The 19781-nt window shown below is 44.0% G+C and overlaps 1 protein-coding gene across 2 annotated transcripts in view; it reads right to left on the bottom strand.

Annotated features, from left to right (window-relative positions):
- The window catches only part of SLC22A4 (solute carrier family 22 member 4), a 48398-nt gene extending 29273 nt beyond the window's left edge, over positions 1 to 19125 (bottom strand). Inside the window, exons 1-3 of one of the 2 annotated variants that reach the window (XM_038413234.2) lie at positions 18574 to 19125; positions 6937 to 7040; positions 3378 to 3532 (exon numbers count right to left, since the gene is read on the bottom strand). In XM_038413234.2, coding sequence (XP_038269162.1) covers positions 3378 to 3532; positions 6937 to 7040; positions 18574 to 18966 — 652 coding nt within the window. In that variant the 5' untranslated portion in view covers positions 18967 to 19125. The remainder of the gene's footprint in view (positions 1 to 3377; positions 3533 to 6936; positions 7041 to 18573) is intronic. The other variant, XM_038413232.2, reaches the window with a different exon arrangement.
- Positions 19126 to 19781: the final 656 nt, after the last annotated feature.

Raw genomic sequence — 19781 nt, 5'->3', positions numbered from 1 at the left:
CATAGCCAAGCCTGGCTGTAAAGCACTGCAAGGATTTTGGGTGAGCAATCTTCTACAAGACATGAAAGTATTTTGTTATTTGAGTCTAGGCTCTAGAATGTGTGTAATGATTTTCTTTTATATTAACCATTTCTTTCCAATACGTCTACTTCCTACTTCTTGAATCTCTAATCTTTGTTAAACAAACTTGTACTTGATTTCACTATCAACATATCTATGCAGTGTGTGTAAAGCAGAGCAGTGATCTGAGGGGGAACAGGTAAATTGGGTTGCATTGTTTCTTTGGATGCATCATCTTTCTCAATACCGAGTGGACCAGGGGCTGGATATGCCAGGGAGATACTCGGAGGGCTCGAGAGCCTATTGCTAACCTGCAGAGTAACATGGGGCCTGCCAGGCCAAGAGGAGAGTGCTTGTTTTGCCCATGGCTGCTGGAGTTGGGGAGTTGACCCATGGCAGGCACAGACAAGGCTTCCTCATGCTAAGGGCAGGTGGCAGCAAGCTGCCTCAGAACCCTGGAGGTGTCACACCCTGCACCTCTATTAGAAGACCAATCTCACAATTTAAGGTGGTCTTTTACTAGCAGTGGTACACAGATGTCTTAGAAATGGATACTTGAGGCACAAAATAGGTTCTAAGGCCACATTGTGCTGTTGAGAGAAAGTGCCCGACAGAGATGAATGAGATTTTGTTTAAAAAAAAAAAAAAGTACCTGGCCTCTGGAACAAATCACTAGTTCACTTGTCTCTCCCCTTCTTGATTATGAAAATGTTGATAGCACAGCATTTTACTTCGACATGTCCCTTAACAACTAAGTTTTTGGTTAAGTCAAGTGAGCTTGCTTGAGAATATTCAATAAAGTGTCCCTAGGAGATAACTTTCCACAGTCAGTTAAATTAGAGCCCACTGACTTCAGCAGGCTATGGAACAAGCCCTTAGAGAGAATACCATGCAAGTCTGAAGTATATATCACACTGTTCTCTAGTGGATTGAACCCTTGAATGTGAGCCTTCACATTTGGAAGCAGTTCTACAAAATAAACCCACCCTTAATCTCTCCATTAAAATTTGCTTGGAGAGACTGCAAGTGTTCTAGTGGCACAGACTCAAGTGAATAGAAATGGGTAAATTTTTCCTGTGTTATCAGCATTTTACAAGATACTCCCAACCACAGTATCATATTGAGGGACTGCCCGTTACAGATGCTATTTTCCTATGACGTGGTGTGTATTTAAAGCCACAGTATAACTAATGTAATTATTCAGATGTAACCCTGTTATCAAAGACATATTAGCTATATGCTGAAAGAAAAATGCATGCTTTCTTGGGTGTTTAAGGATTATTTATAGCATGGCCTTTTAAAAAAATCTTATACTTCTATAATTCTACAACTTAAATCTATTTAATATGCACTGATTATGTATGAAATAGCATACGAGTTGATCACAACACTAAATAACACAATGATAAATGGATGATTAAATTAATTAATTGGCTTCCGTTGGAACGAATATTATGAAAATCATCTCATTTGGAAATCAAACTTTGTAGTAAATGCAAAGTGAAAAAAGTCCATTCTTTTGAAATATTCGTGGTCATGCTGTACCAGCATTTTCCTTTCCAGCTCCCACTCAGTTTGCTGGTGATTACAACTTAGGTGTAAACTATTTTTAATGGAAAAAGAAAAATCTGGCCTGTAACATGCCTATAATATGGTTACAATGCTTCTGGTTTTAGGAAAAATAAGTTTGTAAACCAACTGAGATTAAAAATGAAAAATTATTAAATGTTTTAACTGTCTGATAAACATCTGCTTAAAACCAAATCCAGTGGTGGCACAGTGAGCGAACTATACACATTTAATGTAATCTCATTGAAAAATAAAGCAGTCAAATGGAAAAAACAGCCAAGATTGCAATATTAAAATCATTACAGAATGTACCTAAACAAGATGGCTTATCTTAATTTCTTTCCAATTTTTTAAAGTTACCACTACAGGAAGAGTCCCAAACCTTTCTATCCATATCTTCTAGGCACCCACATAGTTTTAAAATTTAAGCTTTAAAAACCACTCAAAAACCTTGCAGTGCACAAAAAAAGCTCATTTACTGAGACATTGGATCAAACTGACCTTGGGTGTAACATACACTGTTGACATCAGTGAAGTTTACACCAGGGATTAATTTGGCTCACTGTATGCAAAGTTGCAGCCAAGAGCAATTTGTTTCCTCCAACATATGAAATTTAGGGTGAACTGTAATCAGGATAAATATAATTTAGGATAATTCAGCATTGACTTGACTGTCAAGAACACATGCAAATCTACAGTCCTTTCAATAATTTAACCTTTGGCGAAAGGTCACAAACTTTACCTTGTTTTGCCATATGGAAGGGTCATTTTAATTTGCAACACTGTTGTTATTAAAGCAATATGATCAGTGGAATCCCACACTGGCATAAGAAGGTGCAATTTCACTGAAACCAATGGACTTAACCAAGTACAACTTTGGCATGGGACTGAAATACAGGCTGTGAAGAAGATAGCTGCAAGTGGGTGGGTCGAGTGGGCAGGGAGTGGAGGCGGCTTTTCTGAGAGCTGTTCCTTTGGATAACAGGCCTTGAACTATTTCCACAGCTCTGTTTTTTTCTCTAGAGAGATAGGAAAATGAAGGGCGAGGGTTTCTGACCTGACTGTGCCAGAGTATGTTTTTCCATTAGCAAAGCATGAACTACTGTGTTCATGGCACTCCAGGCAAGCTGGATTGAGAGAAGTTGACAAAACTAGCAAAAGTTACTTAAGTATAATAAATTTTTTTCAAATTCCTTTATCAGCAGAACATTATTGCACCTGAATTATTGGCAACGTCTCTGAATTCGTTATTTGAGTAGCTCTCCGAATATGGAAGTTTGTTAAACCCCTGATTTAGCTAAGCAGTTAATCACACATTTCACTTTAAGCATACGCTGAAGTCTGACTGAAATCAATAGGATTTAGGCATATATCTAAGTGATTTGCTGAATTGGGTCCTAATGCAGGTACTTAAAAAAAAGAGGGTGTAGGAATTCCTTCTTTTCCACCTCAGTTTATAAAGATACTGGGCCCTGTGGTTTACAGTTTAAACTTTTTTCATTATTATTTAAAAGTCTTTTAAAATACTCTTTCCGTCTAAGACAATAAAATATACATTCAGCATAAAGTTCATGGTTGTTTACAGAGATTCCTTAATTTTTTCAAGAAAATATCCTAGTGGAGTAGATTGAGGATTAGGAATGGTGGAGAACGTGACAGGCTCTTATCAAATGGTCTGCTTGGAATTAAAAACTAAGTCATTCACCAGCACACTCAGCAAGCATTTAATGTAACAGACATGTTCATACCCAGAATGAAGGCCACCACGTAGTTCGAGATCTGTCCCATGCCAACTATAAGAAACAGCACTGTGAACATCTCCCAGCTGGTAGAGAAGACCTGCACAAAACTGAAGCCAGTCTGTACTGCCATGGTTGCAAAGAGGATACTCTTCCTGCCAAACCTTTTGCAAAAACAAGGAGAGGAAAGTTATATTTAAAAAAAATAAAAATACAGAATAAAAATAATTTCAAGGTGCATGGCTAGGCAATACAGACCTAGCACATTCATCCCACTCAAAACCACATAGTTTATCAACACGGGCAGTGCTCTATTAGTCCATCATTTTTAGGAGCATTAAAAATGGAGGCTCTTTGGAACTCAAGACATTAACAAAAATAATTCAGAAGAGCAGATATCCTAAAGAGAGTAGTTAGTATCTCTGTGACACAGATACAATTCAGCCCCCTTGTGCATATACATTATGACAGCCTTTACTTACATCATCACATACTATTTTTTCCAGATCCAATTTCTCATTCAGCACCCAGGACGGATACTGCTCACTTAATGAGAAGCTATTCAATATTTTATTTTCTCTTCACTGATCAGTATGCAGCTCTAGGCCTTGTTCAAAGGCTATTCTGAAGACAAATTTATTTATTTCCTCCCTATAATATCTGAGTCCTTCCCAAATATTATATCATCATTTCCAACCTGTCCCTGTGCCAATCTGTCTCTACCATACCCTTGGCTCCTTGCCCAATTCCATTCTTCTGTCTACTGTAGGGTTGCCAACTTTGTAATATTTAAAAAACAGACACTCCTCTTCCCCGAAGGCCCCACCTCTTCCCCTGAGGCCCCACCCCCGTTCACCTCTTTCCCCCTCCCTCTGTCGCTCACTGCTTTTCCTCTCTGCCCCCCACTCCACTCTCTGTGTGGGTCAGGAGGGACTCATCTGCAGAGCCAGCACTGGGAATTGCAGCCACCCAATCCAATCCAGGTAGGAGGTGGCCCCGGCTGAGTAGGAACTGGCACAGGTGATGACTCAGCGCCTTCCCTACCCACAGTAACTGGATTTTGGGTGTCCGATCAGTAGACTTCAGGTCAAAAACCGGACACCTGGCCACCCTATTGTCTACCCAGACCCACTCTCCACTCCTTAGACTTCTCAGCCCAGTCCCACTCTCCCACTCTGGGCTCACTGTCCAAGTTCCAATCTCCTCCCACCCCAGTTTCTTGACCCTAGTCTCCATGCCAGTCTCACTTTCATCTCCCAGCTCCTTGACCTAATCTCATTCTTGGAAACAAATGAACTGTTCTGGCTGAAGTTTTTGTTTTGATTTTTTAATAAAGAAAAGTCAGCCTACAGCAGACACCTGGCATGGAAAATTTCAACCCAAACCCTTAATGTGTTTGGTCACACTATAAGCAATGGAAAAAAGGGTTTCTGAAAATGGGATGTGTTGGACAACTTTAATAATAGGTAGTATAAAGAAGGCTTAATATTATTGTCCTTCTTGAAGAACACTTCTGATTTTCACATACTGGCAGAAATAGTTCAGCTCCCAAAAGTATAGAAGAGCGCACAATTTGGATAACAGCTATACAACAGCTGCAGTTATGCAAGAAATCTATCTATCTAAGGTGGTCAGAGTGCCAATAAGTGTGATAAATATACAATTAATCAGAGGCCTAATCTTGCATTGCATTAAAGTCAATGGGAGCTTTGCCAGTGACTTCAGTGGATGCAGAATCAACATGCAGAAGAGTAAAAAGAAAAGGAGTACTTGTGGCACCTTAGAGACTAACAAATTTATTAGAGCATAAGCTTTTGTGAGCTACAGCTCACTTCATCGGATACATTTGGTGGAAAAAACAGAGGGGAGATTGATATATACACACAGAGAACATGAAACAATGGGTTTATCATACACACTGTAAGGAGAGTGATCACTTAAGATAAGCCATCACCAGCAGCAGGGGGGGGAAAGGAGGAAAACCTTTCATGGTGACAAGCAAGGTAGGCTATTTCCAGCAGTTAACAAGAATATCTGAGGAACAGTGGGGGGTAGGGTGGGGGGGAGAAATGACATGGGGAAATAGTTTTACTTTGTGTAATGACTCATCCATTCCCAATCTCTATTCAAGCCTAAGTTAATTGTATCCAGTTTGCAAATTAATCCCAATTCAGCAGTCTCTCGTTGGAATCTGTTTTTGAAGCTTTTTTGTTGAAGGATAGCCACTCTTAGGTCTGTAATCGAGTGACCAGAAAGATTGAAGTGTTCTCCAACTGGTTTTTGAATGTTATAATTCTTGACGTCTGATTTGTGTCCATTCATTCTTTTACGTAGAGACTGTCCAGTTTGACCAATGTACATGGCAGAGGGGCATTGCTGGCACATGATGGCATATATCACATTGGTAGATGTGCAGGTGAACGAGCCTCTGATAGTGTGGCTGATGTGATTAGGCCCTATGATGGTGTCCCCTGAATAGATATGTGGACAGAGTTGGCAACGGGCTTTGTTGCAAGGATAGGTTCCTGGGTTAGTGGTTCTGTTGTGTGGTGTGTGGTTGCTGGTGAGTATTTGCTTCAGATTGGGGGGCTGTCTGTAAGCAAGGACTGGCCTGTCTCCCAAGATCTGTGAGAGTGATGGGTCGTCCTTCAGGATAGGTTGTAGATCCTTGATGATGCGTTGGAGAGGTTTTAGTTGGGGGCTATTATTGTAGTATAATATTAAGCCTTCTTTATACTACCTATTATTAAAGTTGTCCAACACATCCCATTTTCAGAAACCCTTTTTTCCATTGCTTATAGTGTGACCAAACACATTAAGGGTTTGGGTTGAAATTTTCCATGCCAGGTGTCTGCTGTAGGCTGACTTTTCTTTATTAAAAAAATCAAAACAAAAACTTCAGCCAGAACAGTTCATTTGTTTCCAAGAATGAGAAACATATATAACAATATATCTGCTCCTGATGAATCATGTTAGGATTTACAGTAATTTAGGGTTGGCTCCACCCTTCATTTTGGATCTACTCAGTTTGTCTCCATTAAAGCCTCTTCAGTACACTGACAAAAATGGTGAACTGAGTTCAAGCCATCTCACTGCTCCTAGACTGGGTCTTCCATTATGATGTTAAATGTTTTATTCTTGATGAAACTACTTGAAAAGAATGGATAAAGAAACATCAACTGACCCTTTGTCGAATGGTCAAATACCACCACGTATGAGTACAAGGCAAATACATGTGCACTTTGCAGAGATTAGTTCCTAGTTTGAAGCGCATCATTGATATTCATTCTAAAGGTGTTTACTGAACAAATAGAAGAACGGAGCTGGGAATTTCAAAGAAGCTAATGGAGTGCCCAATTCCAATGACAGTCCTGGGAATAAGGCACCTAACTTCCTTAGGCTCCTTTTAAAATCTCACTGTATATGACTTAGCACCCTCATTTTCATTGAGCACAGATCAGTCTTGAAACATGCTCAGAAAGGAAGGCTTACTCACATCTTTTTAAAGGGTAAGGTCAAGCTGTAAAATTTTAGAAGTAACAAGGCTAACCTTCTCCATGTACTTTACCTGTCTGAGAGCTGTCCTGATACAAAGGATCCCATAAGCACCCCCACAAAAAACAAGGAGGTAGTCAGGGGGGTTTTCCAGTCATCATCACATACCAGATTCCACTGCAAAAGAAAGAGCAACATGTAACATTCCCTATTTCTTAATATCATTTCATAATCATTCAGATCAAAAGATGATTTAAATTAGCTGCTTAGTAACAAGTTCATTTTGAAAGTATATGGATTTCAACATTCTTTGGTCTAATTTGCCCACACTTGTTTTTCTGCCTGGATCTGAATATCAGGCACTTCTAGGCATAGTATATTAATTAGACAGAAATGGCTCGCTACCCAGAAGCGTAGTTTACAGACAATAAAAAAGAAAAAAATGGAATGTCCTCTAGGGATGGGCAAAATTACAACTGACTTCATAGAAGTCAGGATAAGGAACCTTGCTCCCCCTTCAATATGGTTTCTGTAAGGCCCCAACTCTAGCTGCCTCCCTATTTGGCCCCAATTTAAGCTCCCACCCCCCCGACCCCCAGGTTCTATCAGACCTACAATGCACTCTGAGACATGTGACCACAGAGCAGACAAGTCGGAGTTTGGTGACAGCTGGGTGCAGCACAATAGTTGACACAGACACCCCTGGGAGGTGGAGGGTACTTTTGGATGTCCAACTTGAGACACCTTAAAGGGGCCTAATTTTCAGAAAGGGTTGAGCACCCACCAACGCAAATCAAGACAACCGGAGGGGGAGCCTAAGTTGGGCACCCAAAGACCACCAGTTATTTTTGGCAATCTTGGCTATTGTGGCCACATAGAAAAAATGGAGATTGAGACACGTTTACAAGGTCAGAGCAGGCTAGAAAGCTGTGGGGAAAACAGGAAAGATTCAAAGAGGCTGATAACTGATCTTCAGTTTCCCCGACTATATGCTTGTATCATTGGCTCCCCATTACCTACCTCTTCATCTGTCTGGGTTTTAGATTTTAAGCCCACTAGGACAGGAACTGTCTTTGCTATGTCTGCATGGCACCCAGTACAATGGGGATCAGACCCAGACTGAGGCCCTTAGATGCTATCATAATATAAAATATTCACTACTAATCTCTCCCTCTCTCCGCCCCGCCCCCCACACATCCCCTTCACAAAACCTTTCTGACTTTTTTTCTAAATTAATGGGATTTATAGCAGCTTCATTTTCACTGGGGGAAAAAGCATTTAGTCAGAACATTAGCTATGGAGCTTTGTTAGAGGTTTGTTCAAGTGATGATTGCAGCTACGGCACTGAGAGAGCCACGCACTACTACAACAAGAACTGTAAATATTTCTAGTCTGACAACAGGTTATTTTCCAGGGTCCAGTAGTCCCCTACTATAGGGTGTGGTGTAATGGACGTGGAAGAGGGATTAGAGAGAGAGAGCAAGAGCTCCACAGCATTATCTCCTTCATCGAAGCCTGCGGAAGTTCCTCCACTGGGGCATCCTAGGAGTTTGGGCTCTACGTGTGCCAAAGAGGGTGGGGTGGTTGGCACAGTTGATATCAGAGGCATCATAGCTTCCTTCCCCACAAAGCTGTGGGAAAAATAAGTTAGTACAATAAATACTGAGAAATGCAACCTTATCTTGCTCTTCTGAATGGAGATCCAGGAGCAGTGGTCAGTAGAGCTACTGCAAAAACAATGCTATCATGGTGCCCTGGATATACACATGGGGGGGCCCAGAAGCTCTGAGAGGGCACAATCCCCCTACACACACACACACACCTGAATGAAGTGGCAGGAACAAAGAGTTTTCTGGGTCCTACAACAGTTCTTTGACATACAGACTCTCACCACAAGAGCTCAGCAAGAAAAGAGTCATTTACATATGAGATGAGGTTCCTGGTTTAAAAAAGGGTGGGGAGGGAGGAAGGGGGTCACAGGCATGCGGGCAGCATGATCCCACATTTGTGAAAGTTTTCATTGTACCTGCATTGCTCTAGTAAAAGGCTTGTTGCTGTATCTAAAAAATACTGTCAGGTTAAAAAAAAAGTCAACTCATTTCACACATTAAAATCTTTAAAATGCTTTCTGATTTAATAAGCTAAAGAGCTAGTTTAGTGTTCACTATTTATTCTCGTCACTGGAATTTGTTTTGATTGGATCTTTAAACTGAGTCACTGTGGAAACATTTCTATTGATCTTCAGTTTTAGCCTATATCAACCTGATAGCACAAGTTTTTTTTAGAACGTTCATAATGAATCTCATCCCAGCCAAGTGACAATTGAGTATGTTTTTGTCACAGCACATGTTCAAATAAACAAACTTGTTAAGATGTGTTTGCCAGAACTGCTTCTGAATCCAGAGTTCACAAATATCAACTTCAGATTAGATCATTTCGCTATAAATCTAGGTTCATTAAGCATCAGATCAAAGCAATATTATCTTGTACAACATAATATGAATCATGTTTAAATCTATTCCTTTACAGGAACTTGTCCTTCGGTAATGCAATGTGTGGAGCATGAAATATAATGCTGAGGCAATGTTTGAAAAAGTAAATAAAAGCTATTCAAATGTACTGTAGTTAGACAAAGAATAGCCTCTACTGAAATCTCAGTGGTGGATTGTTCAGACAGTTAGCCTAATTTTAAAATGATTTAGAGGGGGAAAAAACCTACAACATTTATTTTCATACAGAATACCCCACAACTCTCACTCTATTTTTATCCCAGGATACCCACTCTGAATTTTTATCCTGCTCCTACTATTATGCCAGTGGGTCCTGCAGGATCCCACAGAACCCATTGCCATAATAACAGGAGCGGGATAAAAGTTCAACACACAATGCAGGAGCAGATGGGAGTGGGTTTTTCAGGGCGGACTCGTCCAGCAGCTGCCACTCGCCGGCTGTCTAGCTCTGAAGTAAGGGTGGCAATGGGAAACAACTGGAGGAGGGGCACAAAAAATTTCCAGGAATGGTAGAGGGGAGGCAAGTGGAAGAGTTTGCGCACCACTGTAGTAGAGAACAGTCAACCAGAACCTGTTGCGTTAGCCAAAGGATTCCTGTTAATGTTATAGAAGACACATGGGTAAGTCCTTATGCAAGTCATACCGGATGACTCAAGAAATAGGCAATGTGATATTTCACATCTAGATCAGTAGATCAGATTTGGTCCCGCTGATATAACCAACATTTATTCTGATTGGCTGGCTGCTTAGTGGTCTTTGTAAATTGAATTCAGGTACAACTCCTAATGGACAGGTCTCCTCAACACAAAGACTATCACCATTTCTGACTCCCACTGTCAGTTCAAGCAGAGATGGCAAGGGAACAGAACTGCCAGTGAATGAAAGGATTCTATTTTTATGTGTGTGAAACCTGACTCTTTTCACATGCATGAAATTAGCTATCTAGTGTCATTCAATGGAGATTTAAGTTCTCTCTCTTATTGGCACCAAGCATATTAGTCTATAGTACTTTTCTGTCGACTGAACACCTACATTCTAGAATTTAGGAGAGGGTAGTAAGTGTTAATCCTACTTTTCTCTATTGAGTACAATAATTATACTATTAACAACACAACTTCATTTACTAAAATGTGACAGTAGTTGTTCTGAGATATTAGCATCTATCCAACAGGCACATCACCAGTCATGGAAAAGAGGAGAGGCAACAAACTACATTTCTAAACCAACTCCTGATTTTAGAGTTTTTAAACTAGCCAGTTATTTTTCCTTTTCTCCCTCGCATCATACAAGGTTTCCATGAACAAACCAGATCCTTTTACTACTTTATTGGGCCTAATCCTGCAACTTTTAAACATGAAGACTTGATTATTGCAAATAAAGTCAATTTACGATCAGCCACAAAAAATGGACTGCAGTAATTAAATTATAGGTTAGCCCTTTTGTAGGTTAACTATAAACACACCTTCTGAAATATCTTAACAGAATAAAATATTCATTTACCAACAAACAAGTCATTCTGCAGAATTCCCCTACACATACAGATTCTACTGCACAGTTTTATGGAGCGCTAGGTAGGAGAATACTTTGTGTAAAGTCAAGAAAACAGGGAGAAGACAGGCCTGGTCTATACTACAGAGTTATGTAGTAAGCACTACACTAAAATGTAGCTCCCACCTATGTAACTTGGCCATTACACTGACTTAACTCCACCTCCATGAAGGGTGTAGCACTTAAATTGATGTAATCAGATCGACATAGTGTCAGTGTAAACATTGCATCGCTTACATCGACTGTTGCTGCCTTTCGGAATCAATCCCACAATGCCCCACACTGGCAGTTAAATTGGTGCAAGCGCTCCAGGTGAGGATGCACACGCTGACACAAGGAGCATAGTGTGGATATGTAAAACTGATTCAATTACTGCAGTGGCTGTATGTTGACGTAACTTAAGTAGACTTGATTTTGAAGTGTAGACTTGCCCTGAATAGCCAGAAGGAAAAGCCCAGGAGTCAATCAATCAACTAGGATTGGTCAGACGAAGCACGATGCCTAGAAACAAAATCATATCCCATAAGAATATCCCAAATAGCAGATTAGCCAGTGGCTGAACACTGACCAGGTGCACAAGTGGAACAGATCCGCAATGTTCTTCCCCTGCCAGACATGCAACATAAGAAGGTGAATGATAAGCAGACTATTTCATGTGAAATCTGCTGTCACTCAAAGATTTGGGCAGAGGCAGAAAATCTGTGGGATGTTCTCTTTTCAAGGAGGATTTAGCAGGGAAAGAAAACTAATGAAGATTTTAGTTTAAAATTTAAATGATAGTTAGTCTGATATCCACGGTTTAGGGAGCCTTTTTTTTAAAAAATGAAAAAAAGGTCTAACTGAATGCCAAACAATTCAATAGCATCCCTATTATATAATTAAATTACAATGTGACTTCAGTTAACTGAACCTCACTGAACTGATGTTTATTATTAATGTACAGGATCTTAGATTTCGTTGCCTACCAGCAGCTCAGTTTATCTGAATTAATGTTGTGTATCTCATTACATTCATTGAACTGATTTTTCACTGTACAATAGATACAGCTCAGAAGCATACTTATCATCTGACACAGAATTGCTTTCATGTCCCTATATCCCAGTAGCATGCCCTCCTCCCTCTCCCCTAAATTGCTACATGAGTATATCATCTGAATCACTATGCTGCATTAGACCCTATGGTACTGTCATCTGGCAACTTCTTAGCCTAGGAATTAATTATTTTATTAAGATGATGTTAAAATAAAAAGAAAACAGTACAGAGTTTAAGCATATACATTTCTGGTTATCAGAGAATAAGGTACAGATTATCAAGGGGTGCGAAGTTCGGTTTACGAATGGAGTACATAATCTGCAATATCCTCGATTGGGAGTAAAAGGTTAACGGGTCAAAGTACAGACATTGAGATATGGGGGGTATGTTGTTCATATAATGGCTATGTTCAGGTGTGGAGTATAATGTAGTACATGCAACTTCTCTAGCAGCAGATTTGGAACTTGCCATTAGTTGATAAACTGGATCACGGCCAAGTCTGAAGCTTTTCAATATTGAAAGGCAGCCAAAGGAACAAATAAACTTTCACAAATAAATTGACCTGTCAAAAAAGCTTGTAAAGAAAACTTGTAAAACCTTTCTTGCACCCACTGTATTCTGATTTGTCAAAGCAAATCTAAGAGTGGTATCAACTGGACAATTCTTGCAGTGTAAATTCTAAGGGTGGTTTTTTTTCCCCCATCTAATACTAGTCTGAACAGAAAAAGCATATTGGCTCAAATTAGCAAGTGTAATACTCTTCATCCCTCCAATTAGCAGAAAGGACCATTGCTGATGCTGAAGTCAATCACATTTTGAAGTAGCAAGACTCCAACATTAACACCACCACTGGCAGGTATGAAGATATGCACAGTGTTTCTTTAACTTCATAACAGGAAGCTAAAAAGAAAGAGGCTGAGAAAAGCAGAGACAGGCAAAGTAGCTTTAGGGAGAAAACTGTTTTCTTACCGTTTAATAAAATTCCTTGTTCAGTGTTAGAGAGAGTGATTGCCCTTTATCATTGTCTCAGGACACCTGGAAAACCTAAATAAATGCCTATGTGACCTATAAAAAGAAAAGGAGTACTTGTGGCACCTTAGAGACTAACAAATGCATCTGATGAAGTGAACTGTAGCTCACAAAAGCTTATGCTCAAATAAATTTGTTAGTCTCTAAGGTGCCAAAAGTACTCCTTTTCTTTTTGCGGATACAGACTAACACGGCTGCGAATCTGAAACCTATCAGCATGTGACCTATGTGACACTAGCAGCACTCCCACTAGATGATAAACAAATAACCTTTTTTGTAAAGATGCTGATAGAACCAAGAATGCTTTGGTGCCAGATTTCCTGTCATTATAATTTACAGTGTTCTTCCTAACCCAATGCTGACATGCGAGTTGAAAACTAACAAGCTGAGGGAAGTGGATGGGTGCCTGGCATTGCAAGGAGATTGGCTCTCGTTACAGTGCTCCTTCTCTTGTCCTAAATAAGAGGAAGACTGCTTCAGCATTGCCAGCACTTCAAGTGATTTTCCTGGTAAACCATGCTACAAGATACTTGCATGAAGCATTAATCCAGTGACCACAAATGCCAGTTAGCATTCTCCACTCAGAAAAGGTTTTCATTACAAAGTGACAGATGATAGATTTATGCGATACAGACTAACCCTTGATGCAGGACAGGGGGACTGACCAAAGCGGCTCTCCTTCCAGAAGTTGGGAGTGCCCACACCAGAACAACCAAAGTCTGTTTGGCTCATTCAGGTACTAAGTTTTTACATAAACAAAGGTTTCAGAGTAGCAGCCGTGTTAGTCTGTATCCGCAAAAAGAAAAGGAGTACTTGTGGCACCTTAGAGACTAACAAATTTATTTGAGCATAAGCTTTTGTGAGCTACAGTTCACTTCATCCGATGAAGTTAGTCTCTAAGGTGTCACAAGTACTCCTTTTCTTTTTACATAAACAAACAATGTTTAAAGATAACTACAAATACAGAATACTTGAGAATGGGAATTAATGATTGACTTAAGTCAGTCTGAAGGTCTTCCAAGATGGAAAGTGCCCTTTCATAGCTGACCTGCAAAGGAAAAGAATTAGACTTGTATCCTTTTTTTCCCCTTCCCCCCCCCCAAAATAAAACTTTTTTTCTTTAAAAAACAACCCACACACTGGAAATGCAGGTCTCATCTAGCCTGAAGGATTATTGCAACTAGGGCCCAGCTCCTCAAAAAGTATTTAAGTGTGTAACTCCCATTGATTTCAATAGGAGCTAGGTGCTTAAATATCTGAGGATCTCGGCCCAGATGACTGGTTGTTGTAGTGAAATTACAACACACAACCAAGAGAATGAAAGCTGAGCATTTAACAGAGGAAAGGATTTTAGTCAGCCTGTTCACTTATGCATTGGTACAGTGCCAATCCAAGTAGGAGCCCAATCTGTTTTGGTCTTCTGGGTGCTATTGTAAGACTACAGCTAATGGCTTACTGGTTTGTCTGTTAATACCTATTTAGTCTAACAGACATTACAGAGAAAGAGTTTTTGCCACATATTTGGCACAGAGCCGTCTCAGTTAAGCCATGTGAGCTCACAATCACAGCAGAGACCCTCAAAATCTCCTCCAGCAAGGGCAATGAAGACCAAACTTCAAATTCTTGTAATTTCTAAACACAGAAGATAATCAGAAAAAGTCTTCAAAAAATTCTTTCAGTTCCTCTTTTTACATTTTAAAGAGGCAAAAGGGAAGGGATTTAAAATCCAATTTAAAAATCCAATGTTTAAATCCAATTTAAAAATACTTTGCTGTCAGTTTCCCATAACTGAAATATTTTGAAATGAACTGTAACATTATATAGTGCCTGAATAAAGATTTTGACTTTGCTAGACTCAGAACTGGCCACCAAGTCAGGTCAGGATAGCCAAAGGCATCCGGGCAATTGCTGTTTCACTAAGAGGGTGGTGAAACACTGGAATGCGTTACCTAGGGAGGTGGTAGAATCTCCTTCCTTAGAGGTTTTTAAGGTCAGGCTTGACAAAGCCCTGGCTAGGATGATTTAACTGGGACTTGGTCCTGCTTTGAGCAGGGGGTTGGACTAGATGACCTTCTGGGGTCCCTTCCAACCCTGATATTCTATGATTCTATGATTCTATGATTCTGTAAGCCAATGCCAAATAAAGAAGTTTCTTTAAAGCCTTCCTGTATCAGTGCCAAACCTTTTGAACCCCGAGAGAGCATGTCAACTTGGATATGGGGATGAAGCCAGGGACAGATAACAGGTAAACTAAGACAACACAGAGACTAGCAACACACAGCAACTTAGCAACATCCAGTGATGAGCTGGAGCCGGTTTGCACCAGTTCGCTAGAACCAGTTGTTCAATTTAGAAGCCCTTTTAGAACTGGTTGTCCCACAAGGGAAAACCGGTTCTAAATGGGCTTCTAAATTTAACAACTGGGCAAAAATGGCGCCTTGGGTGCCGACTCCGTGGGTGCTCTGGTGCTGAAGCACTCACGGGGAAAATTTGATGGGGGCAGAGCACCCACTGGCAGCTCCCCGTCCCGCGCCCGGGCCCAGCTCACCTCTGCCTCCTTCCCTGAACAAGCCACCCCGCTCTCCTTCTCCGCAGGTTTCCCGCAAATCAGCTGTTCATGTGGAAAGCCAGGGGGCTGAGAAGCAAGCCGCGGCTTCGCACTCAGGCCCAGGGAGGCGGAGCAGAGGTGAGCTGAGGCGGGGGGCGAAAGGAGGGCTGCCCGCACCACAGCAGGTAACTGGGGGGGGGCAGAGGGGAGCTCCCCGCCCCACCTCACCTCCGCCTCCCTGGGCCCAAGCGCGAAGCTGCTGCTTTCTTCTCAGCCTTCCCCGATTCCCGCGTGAACAGCTGATTCGCGGGAAGCCAGGGAAGGGGGGGAGAAGCAGAACGGGGCGGCGCGTTCAGGGGAGGAGGCGGAGCGGAGATGAGGTGAGCTGGGGCCGGGCGTGGGGTGGGGAGCTGCCGGTGGGGGCTCTGCACCCACCAAATTTTCCCCGTCGGTGATCCAGCCCTGGAGCACCAAGGGAGTCGGCGCCTAAGGCACCACTTTTGATGTGTTCAGTGGGGGGAGCGGCTGCTCCCTCTGCTCCCCCCCAGCTACGCTCCACCGCCCCAGGAGCCAGAGGGACCTGCTGGATGCTTCCTGGGAGCTGCCCCGGGTAAGTCCTGCCGGGACTCCCCACCTTGCCCCCCAGCAGGTCCCTCTGGCTCTTAGGGGCAGGGTGGGCACCTACTACGGTGGCCCATGAGACCCTCCTGCCCAGTTCTGGGGGCAGTCAGGGGATAGGGGAGGGGGGTGGATGGGGCAGGAGTCCGGGGGGGGGGGCACGACCCCCTTGTGGGGTGAGGCGGGAACCGGTTGTTAAGATTTTGGCAGCTCATCACTGGCAACACCAGACACTACAACTTTAAAGGGACATCATATTGACTATACACAGCCAGATTTACACCAGCTAAAGTGCTATCAGATGCGAAAGTAATCAGATTGGGGAAAAATCAATATTTTTTCTACCCTGCAACTGATTGTGCATGGGCAATCCTGTGACCATGTAAAGCCATACAGAAATCAAAGGGGTGCCATGTGGCCACAGTGGTCTGCCTCCATGGCGTCAGATTCAGAAGTGGGTCTTATTTGTAATCATAATGGGTACAAATTTTTGAGGCAAGTGTGATTTTCAAGTTGACTGGGTTTCTTTAAGCACCTACAACACCTACTAGCATGACTCTTCATAGCTCACTGTGTCATCCTCATATTATGGTAGCTCCAAAGTATAGTCTGCTAAAATGGGTTAAAACATGAGAGCCAGCATAAACTTCTTTCATCTACACTAGAAGCTCTGGATATTCTGTGGCTAACTGCTTTTTCCATGAAAAACAATTTCTGACAATCCATAGGAAAAATATCCGATTAGTCTGTGGATTTCATACGGTTTCTCAAGAACCAATGTCATAAGACTTGTTTATGAGTCATAGTGTTCAGTGAACAATTAAATGAAATCCTGGCACCATTGACGTCATTAGCAAAAGTATCATTGACTTCAACAGGAACAGGATTTCACCCTAGATTTCTGTTTTATCAGCAGAAGTTTAAGGCAGCAAAAGGGGTGATCTGAATAATAACACAACAAATAATATCAAGGAATTGAAACACTTGCTGGGCCCCCAGAATAAAGAGGGTGGAAGAAGGGAAAGAGGAGAATTAAAATGCTTTCACAGCATTTTACTCTGGACTAATAATAGGACTGAATAATCAAAAAAAGCCTCCAGAATTGCCTGTTCCAAGAACCAATTGCTTGTGGTGTCAAGATTATTACTATGTTTTATTCCAAACCAAGTCCTGATGGGATCTTCAAAACAGTTTTCAGAATAGCAGCCGTGTTAGTCTGTATTCGCAAAAAGAAAAGGAGTACTTCTGGCACCTTAGAGACTAACAAATTTATTTGAGCATAAGCTTTCGTGAGCTACAGCTCAATCCGATGAAGTGAGCTGTAGCTCACAAAAGCTTATGCTCAAATAAATTTGTTAGTCTCTAAGGTGCCACAAGTCCTCCTTTTCTTTTTGTCAGAACAGTTTGTGTTTTGCGAAATTGAAGACCATTATGTCTGGCTTTAAATCTCTCCTCTGTTTTTTCCACCAAATGCATCCGACGAAGTGAGCTGTAGCTCACGAAAGCTTATGCTCTAATAAATTTGTTAGTCTCTAAGGTGCCACTTTTGACTATAGACTGTAATCCCATACTGCCAAATTTTAGCTACAAACTAATAGTTTGGGACCAATTATAAAATCCTTGCGAGGATGAAAACATTTTTTAAAAATGAAAACACCCCGTGTATGACACCTTTAACTATTGCAACGCTCCGATTCTACACCACATTGCTTACGCTCCTTCTGTTGTAGAACAAAACTCCAGAGAGTGCATTTTAATTGAAATAAAAGGCATGAAAATGTCCATCCACAGTGATCATGGACTACGGACCACAAATCAGCACAGTGCCGGCCTGGGGATAGGGAAGGAAGGAAGTGAGCAGCAGTTTGCACGCTGCGGATCTCCGTGCCGCCCCCTAGCAACTAACGACTCCCCTGGCTTGATTGCTGTTGCTTTATAGTGTTGCCGTGTGTGTGTGGGTGTGAGTGTGTGTGTGAGAGAGAGAGCACGCGTGCGTTGCTCTCCCTCCCAGTCCCCCACCTACATACGCAAAAACAGCCAGTGTCTGCACGTGTCCGAGGCCGCGTGGAAGGGCAGGAGATCACCCTGCACCAGCTTTTTAAATTCACCGCTGAAGACAACGGCGCTGCGAGGCGGAGGCGCAACCCCGCGGGTGCTGAAAGCCCTGTCACCGCCGGAGGCAGAGCTAAAGCGCAGGGATGAAGGCGCACAGCGGCCACGCCAGCCCGGGAGGGACCCGGCCGGGAAGGCAGGCAGGGCTGCGGGGCAGGAGATGCGGGCGCGGAGGCAGATCAGCGGGCTTAGGCAAGCGCCTTACACCCCCCGCCACCCCCCCCCGGGCACCGCGCCGCCCACTCCACGTCTCCTGCTCCAGCACCCACATCCCCGCCGGGCCAGCCTCCCTCTGCCCCCCGCCCGGGCGCACCTCGGTGACGATGGTGGAGAGGTAGAGCTCCCGGCTGTACTCCCAGCCGTCCAGGCACTTCTCCTGCTCCAGCTGACTCAGGTCCACGTCCCGGCCGGGCTGCAGCCCCAGCGCGGAGAAATTGGCCAGCGACTCCAGGCGGTAGCGGCGGCACCGGCTGGGCCCCTCCCGGCCGCCCCGCAGCTCGCGGGGGATGCTGGCGTTGAGCCACTCGCGGCTCAGGTTGGCGCTGGGGGGCACCCGGCAGCGGTGCTCGGGGGCGCCGGCCAGGAAGACGGCGGACATGCCGTTGAAGCCATTGGGGACGATGCTGGCGCTGAGCAGGAGGAAGATGAGGCGCTGGAAGGGGCCCCACTCGCCCAGGAAGGAGATGAGCTCGTCGTAGTCCCGCATGGCGGCGGCGGGCGCGGGCAGAGCGTCCGCCGGCAGCTGCGCGCACGGCCCCGTCTGGCCATGAGGCGCCCTCCGCACCCGGCCTCGCCTGGCACCTCCGCGGAGGTGGGGTCTCCCCGGCTGGCTCCTCCCTTCCCGGACGGCCGCGGCTTGGGCGCCGCCTCTGCCCGGAGCCCTGCCCTCCCGCTGCCTGCCCCGCTCGCACGTGCGCGCTGCCTCCTCCTCCTGCGCCTTCCCCTGCCGGCCCGGCCGCCGGGGGAGCCAAGCAAGGGGAGCTGGAGATGCCGGGCCGGGGGGACCCTTCTGAGCCAGGCAGCGGGGGAGCTGCAGGGGCGTGGGGCAGGGCAGCGCTGGATTTGTGCCAGGGCTGAGCTCCCCCTTCTCCTCCTTCCCGCCCCCCCCCCTCCCCGCGCACCTCTAGGCTTGGCAGATCCTAGCCCCAGCACCTCTGGGCGAGCTGCATCAGCGATGGGGACAGTCAAAGCGTTGCTTGAGCTGCCACATCTTTTTCATTACAAATTACACACTGCCTCTAGGGCTGGCGGAGTGGGAGCTGCAGGGGGTGAGGGAGCTCTCTAGGGCTGGCGGAGTGGGAGCTGCAGGGGGTGAGGGAGCTCTCTAGGGCTGGCGGAGTGGGAGCTGCAGGGGGTGAGGGAGCTCTCTAGGGCAGGCGGAGTGGGAGCTGCAGGGGGTGAGGGAGCTCTCTAGGGCTGGCGGAGTGGGAGCTGCAGGGGGTGAGGGAGCTCTCTAGGGCTGGCGGAGTGGGAGCTGCAGGGGGTGAGGGAGCTCTCTAGGGCTGGCGGAGTGGGAGCTGC

Source organism: Dermochelys coriacea, chromosome 8 (genome assembly GCF_009764565.3).
Source record: "Dermochelys coriacea isolate rDerCor1 chromosome 8, rDerCor1.pri.v4, whole genome shotgun sequence".
Classification (NCBI taxonomy): Eukaryota; Metazoa; Chordata; order Testudines; family Dermochelyidae; genus Dermochelys; species Dermochelys coriacea.
The sequence above is the reverse complement of the archived record's forward strand: the minus strand, read 5'-3'. Positions and strand labels throughout refer to the sequence as shown.